This window comes from Chanos chanos, chromosome 9, assembly GCF_902362185.1.
Source record: "Chanos chanos chromosome 9, fChaCha1.1, whole genome shotgun sequence".
Taxonomy (NCBI): Eukaryota; Metazoa; Chordata; class Actinopteri; order Gonorynchiformes; family Chanidae; genus Chanos; species Chanos chanos.
In genome coordinates this window covers 38,857,486-38,870,955 of record NC_044503.1, presented here as the reverse complement: position 1 = coordinate 38,870,955, position 13,470 = coordinate 38,857,486, and the positions used below count along the sequence as shown (strand labels likewise).

The window sequence follows — 13,470 nt, the reverse complement described above, 5'->3', positions numbered from 1 at the left end:
AGTCACATGATATTCTGGATATTCAAAATTACATTATGGATATCAGGAATGGTGTTTCATTTTGGATATCTGACATTGAAATTACGACTCCTAACACCTGGGTTGTAGATCTCTGAAATGGGAGGAATATCATTGTGGATATCTAAAATGTTCTTTTTGACTAGAAACAATTGAATTTCAGATATCTGCAATATATATCCAGTCTAGCGATTAAATGTTAAAACGGCTTGCCATAAGCGACCGTCTTCTCTGGTCAGTACAATAATAACCTAAATTTATTTTCATAATCATAAAGCAGCCGTGGTCTAAAGGTTAGAGAACCGGACTTGTAACTGAAAGCCATGGCTGTGTGCCCTTGAGCAAGGCACGTAACGCTCCCCGGGCACAGAGGAATGCTGCCCACTGCTCCTGCGTCTGTTGTGTGTGTTCACTACTGGTGTGTTGGATGGGTTAAATGCAGAGGACAAATTCACTGCTCACTGTTCACAGAGTGTGTGTGCAATCATGGAGAATTTACATTTACATAATCAAACTGAGAATGGGACTAAAGGCACTCTAGATAAAAAAATTAAAAGTTGTAAATAAGTGACTACCTACAAACGTTTTTGTTTAAGAAGCAGTGTCATTGGTGTATTTAAAAATACTATTTCATGAGCTTGTAAACAAATGCATTGGGTTCTTCAAAATTCCACGGCACACCGGTTGAGAACCACTGTTCTAAAGAGTGGGTGTTGTGACGTGAAACTGAAAACTCACAGAGCTTTTCTGCAGCACCTCACAGCTGGGAGCAGTCTCCTACAACCCTCATCTGATGTCTTGTATTTCTTCAGGTCAAACTCATCCAGCACCTCCTCTGACATCAGAAACATATAGGCCAGTGCTGTGCAGTGTGCAAGTGAAAGTCTAGTTCTGTAATTTTCAGACTTGACAAAAGCTTGAATTTCTTCATGGAGAGAGTGATCATTCATTTCAGTCAGGCAGTGCAGTAGATTGATCCATCTCTCAGGTGGGACACCGTCTTTATTTAACTCTTTGATGTAACGGCTTATTTTCTTGATGCTCCGCTGGTTGTTCTGTGTGTGTGTCAGCAGACCTTGTAGGAGTTTCTGGTTGGACTCCAGTGAGATGCCATGAAGGAAGCGGACAAACAGATCGAGACGTCCATCCTTACTCTCCAAAGATTTATCCACAGCTTTCTTCAGCAACTCATCCAAGGAAACAATGTCTGACACAGGTCTGGTGTTTTTCTTCAGAAAATACTCCAGTGCCTCCATGTTCTTGTTTACATAGCAGTAAAACACATAGAGAGCAGCAAAGAACTCTTGAACACTCAGATGCACAAAGGAGTAGACCTTCTTCTGACGAAGCACAGATTCCTCCTTAAAGATCTCAGTACAAATCCCAGAGTACACTGTGGCCTCACTCACATCAATGCCACATTCTCTCAGATCCTCTTCATAAAACATGACATTGCCTCTCAGTAACTGATTAAAAGCCAGTTTAGCAAGTTTCAGGAAGATCTCCTTGCTTGATTCCAGAAGATTCTTTGAGTCTGTCTCAATTTTGTCCTCATATTTCTGCTTCTTCATTTTAGTCTGAATGAGCAGGAAGTGTGTGTACATCTCAGTCAGAGTTTTAGGGATCTCTTTAACATTGTCTGGACGCAGCATTTCCTGAAGCACAGTGGCTGAAATCCAACAGAACACTGGGATGTGACACATGATGTGGAGACTCACTGATGTCTTGATGTGTGAGATGATTCTGTTGGCTTGACTCTCATCACTGACTCTTTTTCTGAAGTATTCCTCTTTCTGTGAATCACTGAATCCTTGGACTTCTGTCACACGACTGATGAACTGAGAGGGGATCTGACTGGCTGCTGCTGGTCTGGAGGTTATCCAGATGAGTGCAGAGGGAAGAAGATTTCCTTTGATGAGATTTGATATCAGTATATTCACTGATGATGTTTTGGTCACATCACTCTCAGAAAAATTCAACCGAAGTCGACTCTCATCTAAACCATCAAAGATGAACAGCATTTTACAGTCAGTATATTTCTTTGGATCCAAGTCTTTCAGCTCTGGGTGAAACTCCAGCAGGAGTCCATGAAGACTGAACTGTTCATCTTTAACCAAGTTCAGTTCTCTAAAAGGAAGAACCAACATGAACTCAATGTCCTGATTGGTCCTTCCTTCTGCCCAGTCCAGAATGAACTTCTGCACAGAGACTGTTTTTCCAATTCCAGCAATGCCCTTGGTGAGTACAGTTCTGATTTCTGGCTTTTGTCTGTCTCCTCCAGGTTCTTGGCGAGGCAAGGCTTTTTTCTCTTCTTTATGTTTGTTGGTTGACAGGGGTTTGAAGATGTCATTGCAGCTGATTGGTTTGTCTTGAGAAACCCATTTCCTGGATGCTGTTTCAATCTGTAAAACCTCATGTTTCTCATTCACTCCTTCACTCTCTCCCTCTGTGATGTAGAGCTCTGTGTAAATGCTGTTGAGGAGGGTTTGGTTTTCTTTCAGTGTGACACCTTCATATAAGCTCTCATACTTATTTTTCAGGGTGGTTTTATGACCCTCAATGATTCTCAGCAGGACATCATCTGACTCAGACATGGACGTGTTGTGTTGGACGTTTTGGCAACATCCAGACTGATCCTCAGTTAGATCTGTCTCCACACTGCAGAGAGAGAGAGAACGAGAGAGAGAGAGAGAGGTGGTTAAAAAAAACATAATTTCTCAGAACTTGTTGACACAGACCACACCTGGACTGATCCTGGATCAGACCTGAGTTTCCATATTTGACAGATACTTTCTTTGGGAGACATATGACTCCATCAAGGCTGGCAGGCTGAACCCTTCTCATCAGCCTTATAGTTGAGTTTAGGGCTCATATACAGTTGGGATGATAGTGATGAAGTGTAACAATAATGATTGACAGCTGGTGAAGAATTCCCACTACACAGTGTTTAATCATTCAGAGAGTGGAGCTGATTGAACAGAGGGGAATGGGAGAGTTTCACTAATGGAAACCAAACAGGACAAACAAACTGTATGTACATGTCTCTGTTTTCATTTCTAACTGATATCAGACAATATGACATTTATAAACGAAACTAATGAGACTATTAATAATGGATATATGTGAGTGGTTATGAATAGTTGGGCTGATCAGACAGGACTCCCTCCCTTTGACATTCTTTAAACATGACTAATGTACTGTCACTTTACACTCTGTCTGTTTTTAAACTGATCCATTTAAACTAAACTGTGTTGTTTCTGGTGATGCATGATGAGGCAGTTTTATCACTGACACAGAAATTAAGACAGAGAATGAATCTTTGATCAGTGTTAATGTCAATTAAAACACTACACCATTCAAATAATTGTTATTTTAAACTTTCTCCTCAGTTTTGATGGTTGTCCTTGCAGTGTGAACTGTGTCCTTGTTGGATGAGAATGATTTGAATGGTGTGTACTGAGTGTGTACTGAGGTCTGGGAGAATTGAGCAGGTAAGTCAGTGTAGAATATACAGCATATCATATGTCATAAACACTGGTCAATGTGACAGAGTGACAATAAGGAATCATCTGCTGAAAACTCATCTGAAAATCATTGAAGAGTTTACAGGTAAAGTGACTGAATCAGTGTGTGACATTTCCTGTTGTTTGGTGACCACTTCATTTAATCATATCAATGTTTGGTTTCATTACAGCCAAGAACTACAACATATTGTAACCGGCTAGAGGTAGCACTTTCTGGACCAATGTATCTCTTTTAGGCCACCGTAGTTTACAGGCACAATTTCCCCCTTTCCCACAGGTGTCTCTGTTCCCGTAATTAACTTACTGTTTGTAAGGTTTTAAAACCAGGAAGATTCAGCTCATTCAAGAGACGCACATTCCACTGCACACTCTACTCACGAGGGATAGATAGCAATTCCAGAAAAGTTGCTAGTCCTTAGGTGGTGTTGTCTGGTCTAATATAAATATATAAATATATACCCTTGTAACATTCAACCACAATATAAACAGCATTTTGTTTGCGTTTTAGTTTCACTCTCTTTGATTCCAAATATCTGAATGAAAATATCCACACGTCTCACTGTAACCTGTGTGATCTTTCTTTAGCTGTGTTTATACACACTGACATTATTAGTGTGAAAATAGTATACACAGTGTTAATACAATTTTATATTATACATATAGTTAATACAGTATAAATACAGTCACTCACTGTGACTCAGAGGGGACTGGTTCTCTGCTGAAGTCTGGAGGTATAGGCAGGGATCTGTCACTCTTCATAGACACACAGCTGGGTACTGGAGATCCTGGTCTCTGTGTCCTGTAGTCAACAGGATCCTCCTCCTCACACTGTCCAGACTGACTCATTCTACAGACAGTGTTCTTCTCCTCTCTGTCCCCACAGTCAATCCTTTTAGTTTTCTCCATTCTCACAATGTCCACTGAGACTTGTTCAGACAGTGAAACTGTTTTGGTCCTGTGGACACACACACACACAGTCATAAACAGGAGTGTGTATGGAGACCAAATATACGGTGTCGTCAAATTAATAATTTTGTTTCTCGTTACCCGATGAATGGTCGAGACATAACTTATTTTCTTCAACTCAAATAACATCGCTTTAACGGCCGGTTTGTGGACAAGAATGGCACCAAAACATCAACAGCAATATTTTTTAAAATAAATATCGGCTTAATAATTCAAGCGAGTAAGTGTGTTCGATTCAAAACATACTAATATGTTCCGTGAACTTTTGATCGGTTGACCTTAGGCCATGAAACGATTTAGTAGACCATGCTGTTACCATTGTATAGGAACAAAGCAAATCATTACAATCAACCACATGTAATACAAAAATTTTCAAACACTTACCACAATATTTCACAACGTTGCACTAAATAAATCTCATTTCACTCGAAGTTATTTTCGGTTGAAAATGGCGCTGGGAGCAGAGCAACGTTTACTTTCGTTTTCACGAAAGTGCTTTCACACTAGAGCTTTTGGTGCGGACCCGAGTCCGCTTGAGCAGTTGGTTCAGTTCGTTTTGATGTGAAAGCTGTTTTCCGAACTCAGGTGGGCACCAAGGGACCGTACCCGAGTCCTCCAGAAAACGGGGGTCTGGGATACGGTTTACCTGAACTCCAGTGCGGTTCGCATTTTGTGTGAAAGATATCCGATCTAAAATCAGGGAGTAAACTCTTGGTGCAGGCAGCCACACCAATCGCTCACCTTGAGGGTATCCGTGTACCGTAAACTCTCAAATAAAAACCGCATCTCAGATAATGATGGCAGGGTTTCAAACTGTAGCCAGGGGTGCCTCTTGTTTGGACAAGCAAAGGCCAATTCGAAATAGAGGCCGCGTAAAAAAAAGAAAAAGAAAGAAAGAAAGAAAGAAAGAAAGAGAAAAAAAGAAAGGAAAATGAAAGAAAAAGAAAACCACAAGTGTCAGAAAGGCTCAGGTGGTAAATTCACCATATTTCCACATCATTATTTACGTAAGCACAACAGCATACGGTAATTATGTTCGCCACTCTGTTGCTATTAGTTTCACTTTTTACAGAAATACCATACCGATAGTGTTCTAACTCACATGGATTGTGGTCGCTGTAAGACTGTGTGTGATAATGGACCATTATTAGTATTCAGGGACATCACAGCCAAAACTCTGTCCCTCCTATTTCCTGTGCGTTATTTCATTATTTCTATGAGTTATTTCATATAACAGCACGTCTTAACGGTACATGGAATGTCTGGTTTTAGATGGCGTGGCTACGGTAGGGAAATGTCGACCGGTAAACTGGAAACAGAGGAACAAATTTTACCTTTAAACCTGTCAGATACACCTTTGCCTACGGGTAGCCTAACGGTATCTGACATGCTCTTTATTTTTACCTATGATTAAAATGTTTGTTACCGTGATACAACAGGCTATGTTATTATTTGAGAATTTGTGGACCAATAACCTACATTTCTCTATGATATCGAAGCTTGATTGTTTTGTGTAACTTTTTTCCATCGGATGTCTCGTAGATATTACCATATGTTGTTTTTTATTTGCCTACAAACCGCCTGTAGCAGACCCAACATTTTTATTCTTTAAATACAGTATAGTATAGGTTATGTTCGAGTACTATGCATAGTCCTACCCACAAATTAGGAAGGCAAACTCTCTTCATACCTTTAAAACTGAACTAAAGACTTATCTGTTTTCTCTAACTTATGGATAAGATCATTTTGATTTAACTTTGCTGTGGATGTGTAAAGCCCTCTGAGACTATAAATAGTGATACTGGGCTCTAAATAGACTTGTATGATGATGATGATGATGATGATGATGATGAATGAGAATACTAATGTCCTTTCCTTTTTGCCTCCTGATGTAGTGGCAGAAATACATACAGATCAGCTCACAACATCTCCCCTTCTCCTCCACCATAGTGTTTTTAATGTCCTTACAACAGTTACCTCTGCTAAACTGAGAAGAAAAACCTCCACATGTCACAGACAGAGTAAAGAAAACAACAACAACACAGATTCACACACACACAAACATAGAGACCACATTCAACTTTTAATAACTTATCTTTTTCTGATTTAAGTAAAACAATTTTACCATATCTAATATACCAATGGCTTTTTCAACAAAAACAACAACACAGATTCACACACGCACACACATAAAGAGTCCACATTCTACTTTTAATAACATGCCTTTTGTATGATTTTAGTAAAACAATTTTTAACCCATTCAATATATGCATGGCTTTTACAAAATCTGATAAAAGTGTGAGCAGTTTGTAACATTCAGTAAACAGTTTTTCACAACATTTAACAAATGTCCAAAACCTCTCTCCACATGTTTTAAAAGCCCATGTTGTTTTGAGGAGTTTTAATCTATGACATCTAGTCAAACTCCATCACATTTCCCTAATGGGCCACTGAGAGTGCAAAACTGTCCAAATGACCTTGTAAAGACAAAATGACCTTGTAAAGACAAGACCACACAGAGGGAAACAGTACTCTTTGAGCATTTACAGACAAAACTGGAGTTTACAGCTTAGTGAACCGGTCATTTTATATTAATCTAATTTTTGAGTGTTTTTGTACAGATACTGACTGAACATTAATTTGAAATTTTCGTGGTCACTGTGTTAACTTGAGCATTTTGAGACCTGTTTCTGTCGTAGTGTTACGTGCTTATGTTAGTGGTTTGCATGTAGTTTGCATGTTTGTATGTCTTTGCATCGTTTTGTTAATATTTCATGTTCTCCTGTTACATGATAGTAGCAGTGGTGTGACAGTGTCACAATGAAAGTGTAATTGTGATTCTGTAGAAAAAACAACGAAATGTGAGGTATTAAAATGCATTATTGTTGTTTAAAGAAATAATATTATTTCACTGACGAAAAGAAGTGCAGGGTAAGGGAGGCGTGTATGGTGACGCGTCAAAAACTCGGCAACATGAAAAAGGGGGCGAAGCGGCGCGAGATTTAAAGAGGAGAATCTTAGGACGTCCAGAAGGAGAAAAAAATGAGAGAAAGAGACGAAGGGCATGTAAAATAAAGTGTGGATTACAAGGGAATCTAAAAGGTAAATTACTCTGGCAACGGACGGAGGACTCATTCCCGATTTATGAAAGACGTAGAAGTCGGGTGAGAGCGCTCCTTTTTGTTTCTCTTTTTCGTAAGCTTTATTGAGAATGTATCTGGTGTTTTTTTTTTATTTTTCGTTTTTTAGTTGAAAAGGGAATGATTTTCTTGTTTGGCCAAACCTGAGTTGTTGTTTTTTTTATCGAAGATTGAATGAACTTGGATTTATGGACACCCCGCCACTCACAACAATTACCAAACTGAACCGATATAAGACACAATGCTTGTTTTGTCAATGAATGTAGATTTATTTGGGTTTCGTTTTAGGGTTTTTCATGTCTTGTAATGGGATTATTCTGCTGAATTATATTATTTAAGCTTCACGAAGTGTTGTGTTGTCATTTGGGGGAGAGACTACACAGTCAGAGCCAGACTGGGGGAGAGACTACACAGTCAGGGCCAGACTGGGGGAGAGACTACACAGTCAGGGCCAGACTGGGGGAGAGACTACACAGTCAGGGCCAGACTGGGGGAGAGACTACACAGTCAGGGCCAGACTGTGAGAGAGACTACACAGTCAGGGCCAGACTGGGGGAGAGACTACACAGTCAGGGCCAGACTGGGGGAGAGACTACACAGTCAGGGCCAGACTGGAGGAGTGACGACACAGTCAGGGCCAGACTGGGGGAGAGACGACACAGTCAGAGCCAGACTGGAGGAGTGACGACACAGTCAGGGCCAGACTGGGGGAGAGACTACACAGTCAGGGCCAGACAGTGGGAGAGACGACACAGTCAGGGCCAGACTGGGGGAGAGACGACACAGTCAGAGCCAGACTGGGGGAGAGACTACACAGTCAGGGCCAGACTGGGGGAGAGACTACACAGTCAGGGCCAGACTGGGTGAGAGACTACACAGTCAGGGCCAGACTGGGTGAGAGACTACACAGTCAGGGCCAGACTGGGGGAGAGACTACACAGTCAGGGCCAGACTGGGGGAGAGACTACACAGTCAGGGCCAGACTGGGGGAGAGACTACACAGTCAGGGCCAGACTGGGAGAGAGACTACACAGTCAGGGCCAGACTATGAGAGAGACTACACAGTCAGGGCCAGACTGGGGGAGAGACTACACAGTCAGGGCCAGACTGGGGGAGAGACTACACAGTCAGGGCCAGACTATGAGAGAGACTACACAGTCAGAGCCAGACTGGGGGAGAGACTACACAGTCAGGGCCAGACTGGGGGAGAGACTACACAGTCAGGGCCAGACTGGGGGAGAGACTACACAGTCAGGGCCAGACTATGAGAGAGACTACACAGTCAGGGCCAGACTGGGGGAGAGACTACACAGTCAGGGCCAGACTATGAGAGAGACTACACAGTCAGGGCCAGACTGGGGGAGAGACGACACAGTCAGGGCCAGACGTGACCGAGTGCCAACACCACGCTGGTACCTGGTATCTTGAGACAATAGAAGTCCAATTTTAAGTCCATAGTGGAATAAGACGTACCATATCTCACCGTCTGAATGCTTGGTCAGTGACCTTACCACACAACGGCAGAGGCCCCTTCCTTATCTCACATGCAGCCCCTAAAGGGCCTCACAGGCCTCTTCTTTTTGAACACAGAGGACTTGATATTTCTTGTAGAACAGAGGATTGTACAGTCACAATTCTTTAATACAAATGATTACATTGATTCACCTTTATAAACATGATTACATGGTTGTTACAATGTTTAATTCGCCGTCAAATTTGAAGAAACTTATTGCTTAAGACTACCTGACTTTTGCATGTTAAATTAATTTAGGTTAGTGAAGTCTTAGTGTAAGTCTTATGTAACGTTAGCTAGCCTCTTATTCAAATGCACCACTAGCAACAAGTAAAAACACGATTAAATGATTATATATATTTTTTTTTTCAGAAAAGGCACAGCTCTCGTCTCCAGTGAGACCTTGAACTGACAGCAACTGCCAACAAAAGGAAAGGACCTGAGTCCAGTGACGGTGCATCAACCAGCAAGTAGCCAAAACCCTAACCCTAACCCTCACCCTAACCCTCAGGAACAGTCAGGATTTCAAAGCCTGGTGCAGCAGCTTCAGCCTAATTCCACTGTGATGTCTCGTTCAACAGTTCAAACCAAGACTACAGTTGAAATGAAGGTAAATGTAAGGAAAGCAAAGCACAATGTCAAATCCATAGTCACAATAACAGGTTCAAGATGGCTGTGCTTGCCATGTGCTTGACCTGATCTCAGCAGTGGATGACACAAAAGCAAACTCAGAGGAGACCTACAAAACGGTGTCGCGTGCAGCGTTTGCCCAGTGCTGGGCGTTGTGGAAGAACAGTGGTCCATCCACGATAGTTGCCGAGGTAACTGAAAGAGAGCGTAAGCTCCAGCTCATCCGCCCCATCGACACCAGGTGGAACTCCCTGTTTCAGGCAGTGGAACGTACACTGAGGATCATCGAAACCAGGTGGAACTCCATCCTGTGGCCATTAGCTGACTAGTTTTGTTAACATGTACACAAACACACACACACACACACACACACACATGTCAGTGCTAGGATTATTGTTAGCCTGTGTGGCTGAGAGAACATGCTCAGCTGTGATGAATTTATTATCAATAATGATTGTAGCTGGTTAACTATGTAAACCTAAATTCAGTTACCACAACGGACTATTATATTCCTGAAGCTCTTATTATGATCTAGCATTTCATGTTTTAAATATTTTATACTGACAAACACATTATCATGCATAAACATTATGTAGAAATTGAATTACAAGTCATTTGTGGTGTTGGTGGGGATGGTGGTTTCTAGCTAGACAACAGAGTGAAGTCTCCCTGCATATGTTTTTTGGTACAGTTGTACTTAACCTGAATCTAATCATTTAATATTCAATACTCTGTTCTCAGCTACTCCAATAACCAAGCCAAAAACACCATTCATATTATGAAATCGTTCATACTAACATATATTACATGGATAACTGAGATAATTTATGACTGTTTGATTATGTAACGGGTTAAATCCTGCCGAGCTTGCTTTCCTGACTGAATATGACCATGAGCCCGATCTCCAAGGCCCTTAACGTAATGCTGTCACAGCCTGCACCTTGTTTTGGACTTTTGTTTTGAAATGTCTTGCGTTCCTATTCTATGTCTGTCTCCGCCCCTCACCTGATCCTGTTTATTCTATTTATTAACCTCGTTTACCCCTTTAAGTTCCACCAATCATGTTTATCCTGTTTGGTTCTCCTCTTGTATTTAAGCCCTTGTGTTTGCCCTGTCCCTTGTCTATTGTTGTTTGCGTTCATTTGAAGACGCTGTTTGGCTGTACTGTTTATATCCAGTTTTGTTTCCTGGTTGCACCAGTTTGTTTATCTACATTCTGTAAGTAAAGTCCTCCTTTTTGTTACCACCATCACTGTGTCTTGCGTTGGGGTCCAGCTCCACTGCACACCTGACAAATGCAGACAGAGGCAGACATCCATATGGGATGGCTGGTGCCCACTGAAAACCTCCTGACTGAATATGACCCTGAGCCTGATCTCCAAGGCCCTTAACGTAATACAGACAGAGGCAGACGTCCATATGGGATGGCTGGTGCCCACTGAAAACCTCCTGACTGTGAGGCTTGACCGCCTACAGCTCTCCTCTAAGTTCTGCCAGCCACTGATCCATGCCCTTTAAGGAGGAATACAGCAGCGGTTTGGACCCCATGCTTGCTGACCCTGAACTCAGTGTCGCAGCTATTCTTCTTCCAAAGTTTTGTACATCCTGGACAAGCAATGAAGACATGCAGAAACTGGATAAATCATTTAAAAATTGTTCCTCAAATTGCCATCTTTATAATTTATAAAAACAGGAAAGGTAGTGGATGTTCTCTAATGAAGCCTTGCAAAGAACAGCTCCTGATCATAATAACATCTTACATTTGAGGCAGAAACTAAATGTATAGCACAGTGTGCAGCATTGTATGATTCCATGAGATTATATGCAGCGCCCCCCCCCCCCCTGTTTTTCTCATGTCACTGAGGAGTAAAATTAGAGCTGTTGCCCATTATGCTAAGATCTGGTTACTGAGACTCATACTCTACTGTGGTTGTGAAAGTACAGTGGTGTCACTATCATTCATGTTTCTCATTTAGGTAATTAGATGACTTATGTCTCCTCCTCTATTTGGTATTAATGGTAATTGTCGTGTGTGTAGGCCTGGACTACATCAAGACCCACTTGGAACAGGAGCCAGTGCAGCTCCCAGGTGAATATCAATGAATTTCTTTCAAGTTTAACAAAAGAATCTTATCATTGTGTTTGTGTCATGTTAAATGTGAGAGTCCCAGTGATGTGAGTGGAGGGTAAATGAACAGACTGACTGATATTCTCATAGGTGACAGCATCTGCACTTTCATCCTACAAACAAACCAGAGAGGAGGAAATACACTCTTTCACAACACAACAACACCACAAACATTCACAGGGAAAACATATTAGAGTATGGTTTTAGTCTGAGTGTTACAGCTGTGGTGTTGGGGTTGTTTTTTTTGTTTTTTTTGAGTGGTTGAGCCAGGAGTGGTTAACGGTGCCGGTGCTTAATTGTTCACCAGAACCGGGCTGTTTTAAAAGACCTGGGGAGACCTATAGACGGGGCCAGTGGGCCAGACGGCAGTGTGAACGCTGTGTGTGCGCGCATTGTAACTCTCTATGACAGTAATCTCTCTCTGTGTGTATTTTATTGTCTGATAACGGCACTTATGCTGTGTGTTTTGAATTGTAGCTTCTGTAGCATCCAAGAAAACATAAGGATAATTTGCAACACTATGACTAATGCTGTATCCTCTCTCGTATGGATCTTTTATTTCATAGCCATTTTATTTCTATTGGTGATGTCATTGGAGCAGTGTCTCAGTTCAAATGTTGATTTGTCATGTGCCAACCTTTTCAAAATCAATAAATTTGTATTACAAAAAAGGATCATTTGCAACATGTATTCATGTAAATAGTTGTCAGTAATGAAATATTAAAAATAAAACACCCAATGAAGAATCTTTGATTTTCAAAAATTAATATCGCCACCAGTTTTCACTTTCTTGCAACCAAACTTTGATTCTGTGTAGTATTAATATAGTTCTATCACATCTAGAAGTTATTTGGTCCTGCTTAAACTGAGTGCCACAGATCTTGCTAAATTTAGCTTCAGAGCTGAAAAACCCACTTATTAAACAGATTTAAACATATCTTTCTGTCCCTCTCACTGGCTGTAATATTACATTCAGTGGTTTTATTTCTGTCACGCCCTGTGTCTTTCTGTCTCTCTCACTGGTGTGTGTGTGTGTGGGAGAGAGACAGAGAGGGAAAGAAAGTGTGTGTGGGAGAGAGAGAGAGGGTGTGTGAGAAAAAGAGAAAGAGAGAGGGTGTGTGAGAGAAAGAGAGAGTATGCGTGTGTGAGAAAGAAAGACAGAGAGAGACAAAGAGAAACAGAGAGAGTGTGTGTGTGTGAGAGAGAGAGAGAAAGTGTGTGTGTGAGAGAGAGAAAGTGTGTTTGTGTGTGTGTAAGAGAGAGAGCAAGTTTGCATGTGTGTGAGAGAGAGAGAGAGAGAATGTGTGTGTGTGAGAAAGAGAGAGAGAGTGTGTATATATGTTCGGTATCAGAAACACTTTCAATGTTTTTATATGTAATGATATTTTATTTGTGTCTTTCTCTCTGACATGTGCATGTTTACAATGTACTTGTAACAAAATGAAACAAATAAACAAGAATTGAAAAGTAAATGGACAAGAATTTCTGAAAAAAAAAGTCCAAAACAAACGAATCTCTACAAAACTTTGTAAATGAATGAATAATTGTTCA

The 13,470-nt window shown here is 41.2% G+C and overlaps 2 protein-coding genes across 2 annotated transcripts in view; both read right to left on the bottom strand.

Moving 5' to 3' along the window:
* The window catches only part of LOC115821769 (nuclear factor 7, brain), a 282,027-nt gene that overhangs the window by 192,787 nt on the left and 75,770 nt on the right, over positions 1–13,470 (bottom strand).
* On the bottom strand, positions 753–2,579 carry LOC115821885 (protein NLRC3-like; the record flags this gene model as incomplete). The annotated part of the gene is made up of 1 exon (XM_030785681.1): positions 753–2,579. A coding segment is annotated over one exon (1,827 nt), but the record flags the coding sequence as incomplete, so codon positions are not given.